Source organism: Sceloporus occidentalis, unplaced genomic scaffold (assembly GCF_023333645.1).
Source record: "Sceloporus occidentalis isolate IW3139 unplaced genomic scaffold, rSceOcc1.0.p SCAF_82, whole genome shotgun sequence".
NCBI classification, from domain to species: domain Eukaryota; kingdom Metazoa; phylum Chordata; class Lepidosauria; order Squamata; family Phrynosomatidae; genus Sceloporus; species Sceloporus occidentalis.
The window spans coordinates 1,662,369-1,680,605 of record NW_028317062.1 but is presented as its reverse complement, the minus strand read 5'-3'; the positions used below and the strand labels follow the sequence as shown (position 1 = coordinate 1,680,605).

Sequence of the window (18,237 nt, the reverse complement as noted above, 5' to 3'; positions counted from 1 at the left end):
TTTGTTGTATTACAACCTGGAATTAAAATAGATTTTTATTTGGATTCCATGTAATGGACATACACAAAATAGTCCAAATTGGTGAAGTAAAATGAAGAAAACAACATCTTAAAAAAATTCAAAAAAATAGTGTGTGTTCACCCCCTTTGCTGTAAAACCCCTAAATTAGATCAGGTGCAACCCATTACCTTCAGAAGTCACATAATTAAAGTCCACCTGTGTGCAATCTAAGTCAAAAGTGATCTGTCACATGATCTCATTATATATACACCTGTTCAGAGTCAGCAAGACCACTGAGCAAGAGGCACCACCAAGCAAGCGGCACCATGAAGAAGAAGAAGAAGGAGCCCACCAAACAGGTCTGGGACAAAGTTGTGGAGAAGTATAGATCAGGGTTGGGTTATAAAAAAAAATATCCTAAACATTGAACATCCCACGGCGCATTATTAAATCCATTATTAAGAAATGGAAAGAATATGGCACCACAACAAACCTGCCAAGAGGGCTGCCCACCAAAACTCACAGACCAGGTAAGGAGGGCTGCAAAGCTCCACATCGGAGATTGGGGTATCTGTCCATAAGACCACTCCACAGAGTGGCCAGAAAAAGCCATTGCGTAAAGAAAAAATAAGCAAACATGTTTGCTCTTTGCCAAAAGGCACGTGGGAGACTCCCCAAACATATGGAAGACGGTACTTTGGTCAGGTGAGACTAAAACTGAGCTTTTTGGCCATCAAAGAAAATGCTACGTCTGGTGCAAAACCATCACCTCATCACCCCGAGAACACCATGATGTGGGGATGTTTTTCATTGGTTTTTCAGATGCACCTGAGGAAGCCGATTGGTGAAACGCGTTGTGCTGAATACGCCCATTGAGGAAGTGGACACAAAAGAATCTTGTGAGAACCAAGCTGTCACTGCTACAGCACGTCACTATTCCAGTCCTCTCCACGGGAGCCTTAAAGTATTTTTATATGTAAGATACTACTTTTTTATTTCTATTAAAGTTACTACTTTTTTTTTAAACTATCTCTCCTCCGGTCTTCTTCTGTTATACCGGTACAAAGAAGAAACTCCATTCCCCAGAAGGGGCTCTATGGGCTTTCCAACAGAGGAACCTATTGAGTCCACTTTAAGTATATTTCCGCACATATTGTGGTGTGCACTTTATTTCTTTGTTTTGTGTATTATCTTTTGTGGTCAGTGTGTTGGTTCTGCAGCACCAAGGTATTATACCTGTTTAAGTTGTGTTACTACACTATCTGGCATTTTTATTTTAAGCGCTGAATATCACTCTCTTTCTTTTCCACTTTTTCATTGGCAGGGACTGGGAGAATGGTTGGATTGAAGGGATGATTGATAGTGCTAAAAATAAAAGGAAATTCTTAAGGACAACCTGTTTTAGTCTCAATTCAATTGAGAATCTGTGGTATGACTTAAAGATTGCTGTACATCAGCAGAACCCACCCAACTTGAAGGAGCTGGAGGAGTTTTGCCTTGAAGAATGGGCAACAATTGTAGTGCCAAGATGTGCCAAGTTTATAGAGATACACACCAAGAGACTTGCAGCTGTAATTGCTGCAAAAGGTGGCTCTACAAAGTATTGACTTTTGGGGGGGGGGTGAATAGTTATGCACGCTCGTGTTTCTTGTTTGTTTCCATCTTCAAAGTAGTAAGCGTGTTGTGTAAATCAAATGATGCAGACCCCCAACAAATCCATTTTATTTCCAGGCTGTAATGCAACAAAATAGGAAAAAGGCAAAGGGGGTGAATACTTTTGCAAGTTTACAGGTATCACAGTAAATGACTTCAACCGGCACTTCCTTGTGGTATCAGCAATGTGCGGATTCTTCACTGAATGTCCTCACCAAAAGGGCTCCTGTCTTACATGTCTGTACATTAATGTCTGCTACCATAATTATAGTTTAAATGTTCTAAATGAGCAGACCCCAAGATTTTTATATTTCGACTTTAATAATACATCCCTTACGAAAAAATTACTGCAGTTTTTCTGAAGTAATACTGCAGTTTTTTGGACATTAAAAAACTGCAATACTGCACTTTTACTGCAGTATTACTGCACATTTACTGCAGTTTTACTGCATTTGTACTTCACTGTACTGCAGTTTTACTGCAGTTATTTTTGTAAGGAAGTACAAAAGCAATAAAGCTGCAGTGCATTGAAGTACAACTGTAGGTTTGCAATATAAAAAATAAGTGCAGTAAATGTGCAGTAAAACTGCAGTACAGTGAAGTACAAATGCAGTAAATGTGCAGTAATACTGCAGTAAAAGTGCAGTATTGCAGTTTTTTCATGTCCAAAAAACTGCAGTATTACTTCAGTATTTTTTCGTAAGGGATATGCCAATAGTTCTGCTGTAATGACGTGCTGAACAACTAAAGGATTTTTGGAAATGCTTAGTCTCATTGCAAAAAATGTATTTGCCCATTGCAGATTTCAACTGATAAGCCCTACATAATTCATACACATCTTTCTTTACAAGTGGGATCAGTTAATGCATCGTGTATATACACACCACTCCCTTCTTCTAATGTGTACTGGAAATCTTATGTAATCCCAGTGTGCTTGTTGTATTGTTTATTCATAGTTATGATTTTCAGTTACTGTACTTGCCCAGTACAATGCAGATATATGCTGAAAACATAGGCTTTCTATTGCACTCTTCATTTGAAATCCTTTGTTTGTAACATTAGATGTAGTGCTATGTAGCCCTGAGTTATAGCTATTATGATTTTATTGTCTGAATGTTGTACTTACAAAGGATCTCGTTTTCTATATAAGCCTCACCTTCTGCTATGTGTGAGAATCTCTAAACCAGCAAATGTATACTTGCTTTGCTCATGAAGGTTAATGTCGTTTCTTTTTTTCAGTTCATGCTTGGACCTGTTGAAACAAAAATAAGAATAAATTTGATGTAGCATTATTTATAAACTACTGGCTTTAATCTGTATGGTGGTGGGCTTTGGTTACTTTTTAGTCCAAAAGCATACTGTATCTGTGCTTGCATGCATAGGTCCGAGATGTCTTTGCGCTGATGAAATCAAATCCCCCACACTTTATTATCAACACAAGTAGTCATATTATTGCAAACCTCCAATATTTAAGGTGTGCTCCACCTTTGATAGGCACGGACATGGTGGACATTTTGAAAGATACTGTAATGAATGAAGGAAACTATCATTTTTTTAAAATTTAAAATAATACTACATTGTTCCCCTAGGTTACAATGTGCTAGAATTTATCATTTGATACCCTTTACAAAGGGCCCAAAACAAACACATGTCCTTTTACACGCCTGCCCATACACACACACATACATATTCATGCCTTCTTTACACAAAAACATCCTAGCATACACTTGCCCTTGCAGACAAACGATTACTTGTCCTTATACAGACACACTTGCTCTAACATACAAATTTCCTTCACACAAATAATTTCAAAACACACACATTCTCCCCTCTCTTTCTTTATCTATATTCCCTTTATTCCTCTCTCTCAGCCCAGAGAACTGCTACTTTTGTTCTTTAGAATCTTTTCGGTTGTTAGGGATCATGGACTGTATTCTGCCACCATGGGCACACAAATTACTATACAATTATGAAACTATTACTATTCACTACTAGTGAATAGATTTCACAATAGTGTAGTGAAAGTGTTTGACTGAAAGGCTAAATAGGTAAAAGGTTAGAAACCACTAGACTGGCAGATCTTATCACTTGTCAGGCTACAAGATCAATGCTTTATCATCCTCAGTGTGATCTTTAGCCTAGTTATTCGGGAATACTCCTGTAAAATTTACAGTGTGAAATCAGGCCTTATAGTAAACATGTACAGTATATTCACAATCAGTGATCAATGAGTAAAAAACAATTATATAAATAATTTTTTTAGTAGCAGGGTTAATGAGATGCTTTTGGTAGAATACCAAGTGTAAAACAATAAAAATGTATCAGAAATAAAAAAATTTTGTATCTAATAACTAAGAAATGTCCCTTTCAACATTTCTTTCCTGATGCTTTTATCATGGGTAAGAAAAGCTTCAATACTGTGAAATAATATGCACAGATAATGTCATGGCCGGGCTCAGTCCCCAAGGATAATATATTGGGAGATCATGAATATGCACGAGGGAACACGCTCTTATAAAGATGATAAGACTCTTAACTTGAGGAACAATTCCTTTCATGTATCTCAGCTTTACAAAATTGACCATTAATTGTCTTCTCCATAAAAAATGTGGGTCTTTTTTTGTCTGATTTATCAAAATGTTTACAAGGAATTTATGAATTTGTTATGGTAATACAGGAGGCACTTCATCAAAAAATACTTTGTATTTAGGAGAGCCCCTAAATGTTGATTACGATGGGAATAGGTTTGGTTGAATATTTCAGTATGCTGTCAGTGCTAAGTTGTTTTATGAGTTGCTTAGTTTTGTCACTTCATCATCAGTAGTGATGCAATGATCTCAGAGATGTCCCACAGGTTCATGGTACCTAACACAAAACTTCCCAAAAACATTTTTGTTTGGTAAAAACAGGGCTTGTTAAAGTGTTGTCTACACGTTGGAACTTAAGCATCTGTCTAGTGTTGCCTAAGGCAGGGTGGCAGCCCAAGTGCAAATTCACTTATTTCCCAGCTGATGATCTGTTCCAATAAATGTAACAAACTGTCATGAAAATGGACAAAGCCAGTTGCTTCCTTGGCATAGCCAGACATTCTGTGGCTGTAACAGAGTGAGGTTTAGGCTGGGCTGGGTGAGTTCACAATGCATTTGGGTATGTGACACCTATATCTGGAAATATGCTGGTGAAGAGGAGGTTGCAAAAGATTAACTTTGGATAAAATCAACTAATGATATGCATGCTGGGTAAAAGCAAAGTTATTTTCATCGTTTATTGATTTATAGATCACTATCATGTTCTGCAGCATTGTATAATAGACAAACAGGACAAGTAGTGGACAGCCTGGACCCCCCTGCTGACTGGTCGTGTGTAACGGAGCTCTGCATGAATGCTGGTACACTGTTACATAAAGAATGCCTGATCGTGCATTCCCTTAAGGTGTCACTGCTGAGAGACTCCTTCTAGACCATGTTGGGCTCTTCGATTTTTCCCTGCTGGCTAATCACTCGGTATTAAGATCAGTAATGCAAGCCTATGGTGCCCTGACTGCTGATCACAGTGCCGACAAGACATGGGAGAAAACTAAAAGAAAAAAAGTGTTATGTTTTAATGAAATATAAACAATACAGTGAGCTCAATGAAGTAATCATGACAACACTCCCTAATGGGATCTCTATACATATTGCACTGAAAACAGTGAAAAACAAAAATAATAATAAAAAATAATTAAATAAATAAAAAATGATTTAAAAAAACAAAAACAAAACTTGATATCTCATTGCCCTAGCACTACATGTAAATTAAAAATAGTACCATATAGTGTACTAAGTAAAAGATGGATGTAGGACCGGGGTTTACCCAGCCGCGGCTATGGAACTCTGGCCCGGCTACCGCGCGGATTATTCCTGGGAATGTTTCCGACGCTGCCATTGGTACCCTGGGATTGACGCCGCTCTTTCGGGATAACCCTGAAATAGTGAATCTTTGTCGGGTGGGCATTGCTGGCCATATAACTGTATGGCGGCACTGGGCTGTCTGGTGGTTGATGGGATTATACCTTTAATCCTATGATGTTTGCTGTATGTATGTGTGTATATATACTATATATATATATATATATATATATATATATATATATATATATATATATATGCAATCTGTGCTGTCTGCAATAAAGAGAGTTCCCCAAGATAGTGCTTGGGGAATATGAAAGGTTAATCCCATGAGCAATTAAGCTTTCAGTGGCATGATTATCATGAAATGCCCTTCTTTTATTTATAATGTCTTTATCCCCAGTTAGTTAGCTAATATTTTCACATCTTCATATTTGTATTAGTTGTCCACAACAAAATAACATGAACGCAGTGCTGAATATCGAGATTAAACGGTTCATTTACAGTAAAAACATGTACACAAACAATGCATCAGGCTCAGTACTGAAAGCAATGGAGAGAGTCTTGCATCAGCACCTGGGTCCATGACTGACCTGCACCAGATCGAATAACTCGCTTGGGTGGGTGTAGCGAACAGGGGTCAAGTTTTAAATTTCATAAATTTGATTGAGCTTCAACAAATGTCGCGCCCTTCTGACCCAATGGTTTTTTGCTGTTTTCGTTGTTGTTACAATATTATTTGTAAGTGGGTTTGTTTCCGGGGAATTTTTTTTTGTTTCTTCCTTTTCTTCTCTTTCCAGTGTTGTCACAGCAGATGTTCTTTGCCTCACCAGCCTGGTCCAAGCAGTTCAGTAAAAGAAGGTCTAATAGACTATGTGATGGTTTAGTGAAGCTGGGTACATATACCTGCCCACGGCACAAGCCGTTAACGTTATGTTGTGGTTATATTGGTGCTGGCAAGTTGTTAACTCTATTAAAACGGTGGCCTCTACTAAGTTGTGTTACTTATTGGGGCAGTTGCGTGGTTATCAAGGAGTTAAAAATTTGTTACGTTACCACACTTGGGGCTATGCCAGTCAAGTAGAAATAAGGCTCCATAATCTGTAAAAAAAAAGAAATTGAGCAAGAAAAGGGATTTTGAAGACATAAAGAGCCATGCAGAATACTTTTAAATAGCTTAGCCCAACCATGTGGTCCATATTGCTATTTCTATAGACATTATTGAGTCTTTTAGGGCTGTAGGACATTGTGATACACTCATACCCTGCAAACACCCTGTGCCCGTAGACAACAGAGACCTCACGGCAGCAAAGTGACAGGGGATTTGTGTCTTAAAGAGGGGCTTTCTCTACTGAACGGGGGTATTAGGGAGATATACAGTTTGCTCCAAATTTGCTGTTTATACAAAGTCCCCAATGTTTGTGGCAGACGACCTTTGTCAAATCTGATTTTGCAAACATCAGCAGACTGAAAGATGGTTTACTATTAATATTTAATGGAATGAGAACATTATACAATACAAGGATTATGCTGAGCTTCTTGGGAGAATATCGTTCTCCTTACATATCACTGGGACTATGTGGCCACTATCCATGGACAAAAAAGTTATCAGGTGCCTCATCTTTAACATGAATAATAAGTATGCATTTATTAAGGAATTCAATATTTACGATCATGATGGGACACCTAAGCAGTGATGTATTTAGGTTTTATTCAGTCTTAGGCCTGATTACGATCGTGTGCTCCTATCCACATTTGCTTATCCCTTCCTCCTCAGACATTATGAAGGACCCCCTGCTTACTCCTTAATATAGAAGCAGTTGTGTATCTATGGGGGGCAAGTGGTGAGGCTCTCCTGGGCACACATGCAGGGGGGCGCGGTAGGCCAACGTGAGTGAGTGTCTTCTTTGCTGACCAGCGTTCATGGTGCAGTGCCCGATCAGCAGGGAGCGCAAATTCTTAATCCTCTCTTACAACATGCATTGCTTACTATTTGCAAGTACTAGAATATTATGTTATGTACCAGAACTCAGTATCCATGGCCAACATGAAGTGTGAGTCGCCACATAGATTTCTGCGCAAACGAAAGGACTTCAGCACGGCAAAATACTGCTTCCCCTAAATGGGTGCTTAATCTGCTTACATGGCAGCACCACTTGTGCACAAACTCTTACTAGTCAAACAGGCCATTGCTGACAATCATTCCTTCCCTACATTAGTCAATTATAATAAAATAATAAGGGAAATGGGGCTAAGAACAGTATTTAAAAATAAAGGAAAAAGAAGATTTACTTGGAACATGGTAAGAAATTGCAATTTTCACGCCGTGATACAAGTAAAAATATATTTAAATAAAATGAAGCAATAAGATCCCAGCGTTCTCAGATACGGGGCTGGCACTATGGGTTTCTAGTGGCCTAAGAGATCTGTGTGTTTGGTGCCCCCATTCTACATGCACTTAAATGCCCCCAACCAGCCTAACACCCTAAGCAGCAGCCTTTGTTGCCTACTGTATATGGTAGGGCTGACCCTGCACAGATACCTTGGTTTGGTCCCGGAAAATGTTTATTCATCAACCAGATCCAAGACTTACAGACCTAAAGCAACATCATTACAATATTATTCATACTACCGGTTATTAGCTTATTTTTATTAAGCGCATATTTTAACAAAATCTTTGTTCTCCATCTATAATCTTAAAGCGCTGACCTTGATTAACCACTTAATACCTCATCTCAGGGATTATAAATGTCAACCTGACTACTGTGTTGGCAGCTGACTTTTTTTATCAAGTGCTTGTATCGTTCTGTTGACAGATACAATTAATAATATGTTTATTTGAGTCAACTATATCTCATAATAGTGTGAAAACAGATATCTTGATGTTCAAGTATACATATCAGCTAATCAAGCTAAAGGATGGAGTCATGTCTAGACTACGTGACCCTGAGAATCTACCCTGACGTAAACCCTGAATGTCTGTCATGTAAATGTTGCCTGCTCATACCTGTTAAATGTTACATTTCTTCATCATCTTCCTGCACGTAGATTTGTCTCCATGGACCTCCATTTTAAACACTTTCATAAACCAACAAGGCGTGTTACCAGAAAATGAGAGGAAAAATTTCTTCTGAAGACACAGGGGTTAAAGGTTCCCATCTTTTACTTACGCTTTTTAATAGGTAATCTGGATTCATTGGAGCATTATTGTGAATTGTGTAGAATATAAGCATACATTGAATGCAATTCTTCACAGAAAAAAACTTGACTTGATGCTAATACACATTGAACACATAATACTAATTAAATCTTATTTATCAATATACAGAAGATATATATTGCGTTAACGTTTAGGGGATCTCCAAGTGCATACATTTGTCTGATCCTTATGTGCAGTGAAATATGATTTGTGAGATCAGTCACCTATATTGTATATAGCAGTCACCTATACTTTGAATCATCTTATAATATGATGTAACAAGTGGGTTTATTTTGTGCTATATCCGTAAACTTTTAAAACTAACAAAGTCTTCCTCTCATATAAAAGCCCGGCAAACAGATAAGATGTAAGAGTTCTGTACAATGATGTCACAGAATCTTACACATAGACAGTCAGCTATATAAGCAAAATGGCTGTTTACAGACACTTCACGGTTTCTGATCTTTTCAAGAACATTACAAATGCACGATGTAAACAAAATGTGACAGGGAATAATATGTAATTTATTATTATTACTGCCAATTTCTTATTGATTTTGGATCTGGTTTAGGAATATGTCATATTCCCGCACAAACAAAAAGTCATTTTGTATATGAACTATCGATTACATTAGCACAGAGCGTTTAAATGGTCAGCTTCTGTAAATGCCATATATAATGTTAAGGAGACATATAAAGATGTTTTATTTGTTCAGACCCATATTTTATTTGTAATTAAACATAGATATCCCACAGCATTATCTGGGATGAGGTGTTTATGCAGCGTCTTTGTGCTCCCTCTACAGGTTTTCTTTGTAGCGCAATTCATTTTCAATTGAGCTTTCTGGTCCAGTCTGTGAGCCCGTTACGTTTTGTGATCACCATACATATTGAACATTGTGCTGTTCCTTGGCAAGTATTCTGCGGGACTGATTCTACTTAAGCCATGCCAAGCCGCTGCTATGGCAGAAGGAGGTGTCTTTGACTGAACAGATCTTCTGTATCCCAAATAGCTGGGGGATGGGGAAAAAGCAACCACATATTCTGCAGAATCCCTCCATGAATTTGCAGTGCGGACCACCTGAAAATTTAAAGGGACCTTTCTGCTATTAAACGCATTAAAATCCATATGATGGCTGGAGTGCCCTTTAAGAGTATTGATTAGACTGGGCTGGGGTAGAGCCTTAAATAAAAAAATGGTTTAAAAAATGGTTTAAATAACAACATAAATGTAATAAAATTTTTACCTTAAATTTGTCTACCTCAACAGTAGCGACATTAACCCCTGCCCAGTTTTAAATTGTATAAAGCTGGATTTAATAAAAAATATTTTTAATCGCAAAAAACATAACTTCAAAACATTAGTTAAAGCGACATAAAGTTCTGGATGTTCTAACACCAATCCCACTCCTGTAAGCCATGCGGCTCAGGTTCAGGTGAATAGGCACTGTACAGGGCTGCTATAAAATGATCGATGCCCTGTGTGATGCAACTTTTTATGTGTGGCTGATGAAAGGGACAGGTTTTTTTCTCAAGAGTCAGTAAATCAAAGCTTCATTTTCAGTGAAATTAGAACAAAGTTTCATTTAGAAACACTGTCTTTTCACTTATCTCTGCTATGTGAATATGCCACGCATATTCAGCCGACGGCCACACTTATGTCATAAATCGGCCACTGGCCTTAAAGTGCCAGGGTAGCCCCATTACCATCAGTCCAGTCTTGCCTATATATATATATATATATATATATATATATATATATAGTGGAAATAATAAAATAATAACATGGCAAGACTATATGTTATTAATACTTTGCCTAAACTCCATATAAAAGAAGTGGTCATGCATTTGTAACCTGGACACAGTTATGTGTTTAAACATCATTCTCTACACTCCTTCCAATTTAATCCAATATTAAGTTTTCCAAAGCCTCCACCATTCAGATAATACAAAGAGCTTCAACGCTGCCATCTAATTATTGACTTGGAACTTTTGGTGTAAATGCTTTAAAATCCTATTATTTTCCATACATTTTTTCAATTGATTTTTATGTGAGGATATAATGGTGAAAACAATCAAGGAGGACATAGAAGAAGGATGGGAAGAAAAAGCACTAACTCTAGCCCTACAATCAGGCAGATAGGAATCCATGTCTGCACATATAAAGTGTCTTTAGAGAAGTACAGAATCTCCATAAAGTTGTTTTTTTGTTCTCTCAGTTGGAAGGTAAAGCTAAGTATTGTCCAGCCAACGTGTATAGTATGAAATAATAGGAAGGCTGGTCATTTGGTCACCCTACTTTATTAGTGGTTAAGCCTAAAAATCAAATACTGGTCATTAACCCCAAATCATTACCGAGCAAATCAATGTTTTAGGGACATATTAACCCAGCAGTGTGTCCCATCCCCCTCCCCTCCCAACACACACACTTTCTCTAATGCCTGTGTCATCAGGTGCCCATGTGCATGGCAGGCTCCTGGCATCAGCCCAAACACACATCCAACGCCTACGGCCACGCCCCCTTTCCTCTCATTGGATAAGCGCTCACTCTCCTGCATTATAGTCACTCCCCTCTCCATTAATAAATGACTACAGGAAAAAAAAGAATAATATTTAGCTTGGAGGATGATGAAACGGGTTGGGGGCGTGGCTTGTTTTACAAATCCATTATTTCTGGCGCTGGGGTCTCACCGTGTGTTTAAGTATAAATAGAGTTGGCACAACCGAAAGATGCCACAGAGAAAGGTGCCCCCTGGTCGTTGCCCGTCTATCCGAAAGGGACAATGGCACAGTCACTCAAATTGGCCGGCAGATCTGCGCCCATCTTGAGAATGTTTCCAGAGTTATGGGCTGAGTGCGTCTTTAACAAGTCAGAGAAAATCATTAAGAGGCACAAGTCATTGGCAGACATACCGGGACCGTCTGCAGTCAGCTTCGCCGCTGATCTGTTCGTAAAGGGAGGACTGTCCCGTCTGCATGAGCTACAGGTAAGGATGTCTAGATACAAAGAATGTTCATATAAATCGGATTGGATCACTGAATGGACTCTATTGAATGAATTCCTTGAATTAATTCCTAAATTCTATCTATCTATCTATCATCTATCTATAATCTGTATATCATCTATCCATATCTGTCTATCGATCATTTATCTATCTATCTATCTATCTATCTATCTATCTCTATTTTTCACTTCATTCTTTCATACTTTCATGTTCTATTTAAGACATTTAATTGTAATGATCACACTTATTTGTACTTTGTACAGTAATGATCTGTTACATACATATACAATATTCTTTTTAGCATTACATTGCTTGTAGATGTTTATGCAATTAAGCACTTATACTACTATAGTTGTAGTCCATAGCAATTGACATGTAAGGATATTTTACTATATTATATGTTTTTATTAATGATCCATACATGTAAAAGGGGTTTGTGGAAACTGACTCAGATTAGTCCAGTAATAATAATGCTTGTCCATGGTTAAACTGGAAAGATTGCAACAGAAGTACAGTAATAACCTGTTGGGTGCTCCTATCCCCTGGCTAGACCACAGATTACAGATCTGAATCATATCTGTTTCCTTTATTACTAATATCCTTTTTAATGACCTAAGTATGTGAAAACCTCTGGGAAACGCACCCCTGACGTGTAGCAATTCTTTTCAGCACCATTACCTGTGGACAAGGTCTTTGCTGGAGTTATCTGCTCCAACAGTGGCAGTGTAATAGAAACAGATCTAACCCTTTGAGCACCAGAACAGCCAAGTTAAATTAGACTTTTCAAAATAGACCCTTTGCATTTTTCATGTTGTCAGATCTATGTATTCTACATTCGGCTAACATGGCATCTTGGTACTGCTTGTACTACAATGTCTAGTTGGCAATGCAGAACCCAGCACAGGTTAGGCTGGCAGATCACCAGTCTTGGCTGAGCTTCATGAGAGTCATATTCCACACAGGTTGAGGAGCCAGAGGTTGTCAATCAAGCAATCAGAAGAGAGACATGTGTTACATACCATGGCCAGTGATCAGTTACTGTACACAGAATGAGCCTCTCTGCCTTCACTCTGCTTTCTGATGCAAGAAATCAGCTGTTGGAAAAAGTCTTTTATGATGATCATTGACGTTGATTTATTTAATTTACTGGGCGCGAGAAACTGAAATAGTGGCGGTTAAAATTGGCTATAATTTACATTGTGGAAAGGTGGTAGTTTTAATTATGCCTGACAGTAATTAAACACAAACCTGTACAATATCCTGTGATTTATATTTTAGGTTATATTTTTAGTTTTATCATTGCATGGTCTGTATTATGGACAGTTTTCTTATTTTTGATCAGTTTTCATCAGAATTTCATTTCTGTGAACTTCATTTTTATTTTTTAAATATTATTTTTATTTTAATAATTATTTATTTTTAAGTCACCTATTATTTTCTGTTTATTGGAGTCCAAAATAATTAATATTCTATAAGGTACAAACCTAATAGCTAAAATAAAAAAAAAATCACCCTTTGCCCTGGTGTACATTTAGACGAGCATCCCTTCCATTATACGGGTGGCAATTATACCTCCGTATAAAAGAAGTGATCATGCATTTGTAACCTGGACACATTTATGTCTGTTTAAACATCATGAATTCTCTACATTCCATCCAATTTAATCCAATATTAAGTATTTAAATGCCTCCAACATTCAGCTAATACAAAGAGCTTCAATGCTGCCATCTAATTATTGGCCTTGGAACTTTTGGTGTAAATGCTTTAATATCCTATTCATTTCCATACATTTTTTTCAATTGACTTTTATGTGAGGATATAATGGTGAAAACAACCAAGAAGGACAAAGAAGAAGGATGGGAAATGCACAGTAACGCTAGAATGGTTTTTTTTGTTCTCTCAGCTGGAAGGTAAAGCCAAGTATGGCCCAGTCTGGAAGGCAAGCTTTGGCCCCATTCTGACAGTTCACGTGGCAGATCCAGCTTTAATCGAGCAAGTCTTAAGACAAGAAGGAAAGCACCCAATCCGGTCAGATCTTTCTTCATGGAAAGACTACAGACAGTGCAGAGGACACTCATATGGACTACTTACAGCGTAAGTATCTTAATAAATGCCATTTATATTCCATAACAACATTCCACTTCCAATGAAGAATGTTTGCAGAACATATTGATTGTTACACATTAGAGGATTTAGAACATATCCCACTGTAGACCATGTAGGTGGGTATCGTGGCAATGCACACAATTGTATACAGAACTGTGTTTTGTCATTTAAAATATTTGTACTTTGAATTGTATGGGAGTATCGCACTTTTTCTGAATGACAAGTAGTGTGACATTTTGTATAGATTACCAGTTGTTTATGGGTTTTTTTTGTCTATTGCAGAGAGGGGGAGGAATGGCAGCATCTTCGCAGCACTTTGGGGAAACACATGTTAAAGCCCAAGGAAGTGGAATCTTACAGTGGTGTATTGAACGATGTTGTTGGTGACCTCATCAAGAAGATTAACTACCATCGTGATCAAAGCCCAAACTGCACTGTCAAGGATATCTCCAATCTGTTCTACATGTTTGGGTTAGAAGGTATATATTCACAAAGAAACTAGTTTATCTTATGTTAAGCAATATGGTCTGTCTATTGGTCTTTAAGTGGAATGTAGCCAGATTTCTTAGTGGTAAGCCACATCTTTTCATATCTCCCTCTGTAGGTATATCTTCTGTTCTGTTTGATTCACGGATTGGTTGTTTAGAGAACACCGTACCCAAGGAAACAGAAAAGTTCATACAGTCCATCAACACCATGTTTGTGATGACCCTATTAACAATGGCCATGCCTAAGTTCCTGCACAGAATCTTCCGTAAACCATGGCAAAAGTTCTGTGAATCCTGGGACTACATGTTTGCATTTGGTGAGGACTTTTTTTATATTAAAAATATTTAAAATTATTAAAAATTACCAAAACGTTTACAAATCTTTGACGAGCTAATAAAAATCATCTAAAGTAAATCAATAAAAAGGTGCATTATTAAAAGAATACTTTGTTATAAAAGTTTTCCTAGGTAATTAAAATACGAATTCTTGCAAGAACATGTGTTTTCTGAATAAATTGTGATCTTCAAAGCCATACATTGCTGCCATTGACATGATGTAAAATAAATTCAGCAGGAACTTCTGCTATATAATGTGTTACTCAGTTAAGCAGCTGTAAGCCCCGTGGTGTTTCCATTTTCACGTACACTATCAGCTAAAACTCCAAGGTCTATTGATGATTTCCTCTTTGTGAAGGACACAGCTTCAGTTTTCATCAGCTTTTTTTGGATCTTGACTCGTCATGCTCTATTGAACTTTATCAGGCAAACAGTAGGGCAAGGTGATGATGAAAGCAAATATTGATAAGACCAAATACAGTATAGGTTTAACTTCATGGGAGCTCAGCACTTCCGATAGTGGCTTTGTGTGGCTTAGAGATATAAGTTGCATGGACATACTATTAATAATTATGTATATTATCTTCCGAGCCGGCTTGCTCATGTGCTGCCAAGAAGCTCATTGATAGTGTTGCATCATTATACACATGCCTATTTGGTACATTGTTATAGTTTTAATGTAATTTTTTTGTCTTACAGCCAAAGGTCATATTGACCAAAGAATGGCCGAAGTTGCAAAGAAACTGGAACAAGGTGAAAAGGTGGAGGGGAAATACCTTACCTATTATTTGGCACAGGAGAAAATTCCCATGAAATGCGTTTATGGCAATGTCACAGAACTACTGTTAGCCGGCGTAGATACAGTAAGACCTATTCTCTTTATATGAATATTACCACCTTAGGTTAAAGACTTGAGTGATCTAAACATACCATTTCTATGAGCTTTAGTTCACTTCTCTTAATTTGATGATTGAACTCCCTTTTTACCTTTTTATTGTAGATTTCAAGCACACTCTCCTGGAGTCTGTATGAACTAGCAAGGCATCCAGATATCCAGACTGCTTTGTACATGGAAATCAAGGATGTGTTACAAGGAGAGCTAATCCCGTCAGCCTCCCACGTTGGCAAGATGCCTTTAATGAAAGCTGTTGTCAAAGAGGTGTTAAGGTAAGAAGTAAATCTAGATTATATAACAGTTTAAATGAAGTTTGTCTATCATAAAGTTGCCTTATATATTGAGTAGGGTACCCTTTCCAGAATCTTGCTATGGTCATGCTTACAGTATACAAAATGAATGTGTTAGGAGATAAATGACATGTTAATTCTCATAAGCCTCTCAACTAATGTACTTTGAATACAAAAGTAATGCAAAATATCAGAGAAAGCTGATTGCTTATTATGCTTCCCTTTCAGGCTCTACCCTGTTATTCCTGGTAATGCCCGTGTTGTAGCAGACAGAGATATTCAAGTGGGAGAATATACTATACCAAAGAAGGTAAGTGAGCATTTATTATTCATTTATTGGCTTTAATGGTATTCTTCATGTCACACGCACATATATACATTATATATGTATTTATATATATATAAATTCAGAAACATAGAATTTGATGGAAAAGAACCAGTCGATCCCCCTAGTCTGCCCATTTATCTTTATTGTTGGTTGCCACAAATAGAAACAGAGACTAACAGGGTTTTTGTTTTATATCAGGGGTTTTATTTTTATTTAGTGCAGTTACTTTACCATACGAGGAAAAAGGTTTGATTGTACAGGCGATTAAGAGCATTTTTAACTTTTGTAGACTCTCATCACCTTGTGTCACTACGCCACATCCAGAGATGAGAAAGTCTTCAAAGATCCTGATGCATTCCACCCAGAACGCTGGCTGAAAAAAAACGAGTCCCATCACCCATACGCATCCCTCCCATTTGGTTTCGGCAAGAGGAGCTGCATTGGAAGACGCATAGCTGAACTGGAGGTTTATCTGGCATTAACAAGGGTGAGTGGCATCACAGATGTCCAATCCGTTTTACTGATTGTTGAGTGGGGGAAATGGGCTCAGCATGTTTCAAAATGAAGGTTATTAGATCACTAGTGATGTCACTTTAGGATGTCTGAGTTTGCAATCAGTCACTTCCTGTGTTAGAATAAGTGCAACACCTAACACTCACTCACATAGACATATCCTGCACATTTTTGAGTGTGTTTTGCATTCATCATAGTTCATCTATAAAACTTTTTTTTTCCTGTTGTCATCCAGCACAGAGTATTCCATTTGCCTATATACACTATGTATGAAACAAAATAAAGGACTATATTATTCAGATTACATTAAAACAATACAATCCATATCATAGAACATATGAAAACCAAAGAATTTAGAGATGAGAATAAAACCATTGGGTCCACAGTGCTATATTTTGCTTATTAGCTATGTATGAAGTCTTTAGTCAGAAGTGATGCCTTTCATTGGGCCAAGAAAGAAGAAGATGTAGAGTCAGATAAGCTTTCAAGGACCTCAGAGATAACTATCTTCATTTTGTATAACATCTGTGGCATATACACTGGTTAATGACCATCATTTCTATTGCAGATTCTCACTCACTTTGAGGTGAAACTCGAACATCCTGGTAGTTTCGTGAAACCTATGACAAGAACGCTCCTAGTACCAGAGAAGGAAATCAACTTGCAGTTTCTGGAACGATAGATTTTGCCATTGTCTTATTTAACTGGCAAAGATGGCGTACATCAGTAATTCCATGACATTAGGAAGAGTCTTTGTCCCATGTGCCTTAAACTATTTCAGAAACCTTTACAGAGAAAGATGTTAACAACATCCATACAATCCTTTGGAACTGTATGTTAACAGGTCCATCACAAGTTATGGAAACCACAACATGATCCATTTTTTGTTTACAAAGAGGGCAAAACTCAGCCAGAAATTACAAACAAAATCTTATCGGTGCTCATAATATTAAATTGATTTTATTTTGTCCTGAAATTAAGAACTTCGGAAGTTCTTCGGTGTTAGGAAATGCAGAACCCTGATATGTGGAATATCTAGTACACCTCTCCCATTTTGTTGTCCATCACAATTGGTGGCTTCAGCTTTCTGTTGGTAGACTGGGACATCAAGATATGATCTTTAGGTAGCAAAAGACAATTGCTATCCCTGATGCTCAGTTTCACATATTAACCAATTTCAAGAAAACAAGTGGCATTAGTATACATTGAAATGCTTCCTCTGGATGAAACGCTACGTATTATATTTTGTTTTTATGGATTTTATCAGAATGTCATTACCACCATCAATTCAGTTAGGGCTGTACATATGAATACATTATTTTCATAATTCATGGCTTTTTATATATGTATATACAATTATTTAAATATTATTTATTTTCTTGTACATACATGGTCATTGCAAGAAATATTGCATATTTTAATGGCAATATGCATGTTTAAATTATGTTTTAATGCATATTTGTTTATTATGTTTTTTTGTAAAGTAAACATTTTATATTTGAATATATTTATTTTATTAATAAATATTTGACTTAAAA

General features: G+C 37.2%; 1 protein-coding gene and 1 pseudogene across 1 annotated transcript; both read left to right on the top strand.

The window, feature by feature from the left end:
• Positions 1-326: 326 nt before the first annotated feature.
• Positions 327-1,607, top strand: LOC149285234 (uncharacterized; annotated as a pseudogene).
• Positions 1,608-11,521: 9,914 nt separating this feature from the next.
• LOC149285233 (25-hydroxyvitamin D-1 alpha hydroxylase, mitochondrial-like) lies at positions 11,522-17,381 on the top strand. Its single transcript, XM_089495646.1, has 9 exons — positions 11,522-11,725; positions 13,647-13,837; positions 14,132-14,328; positions 14,454-14,654; positions 15,373-15,536; positions 15,674-15,840; positions 16,087-16,168; positions 16,476-16,673; positions 17,268-17,381. The coding sequence occupies exons 1-9, from the start codon at positions 11,522-11,524 to the stop codon at positions 17,379-17,381; spliced, it is 1,518 nt and encodes a 505-aa protein (XP_089351772.1).
• Positions 17,382-18,237: the final 856 nt, after the last annotated feature.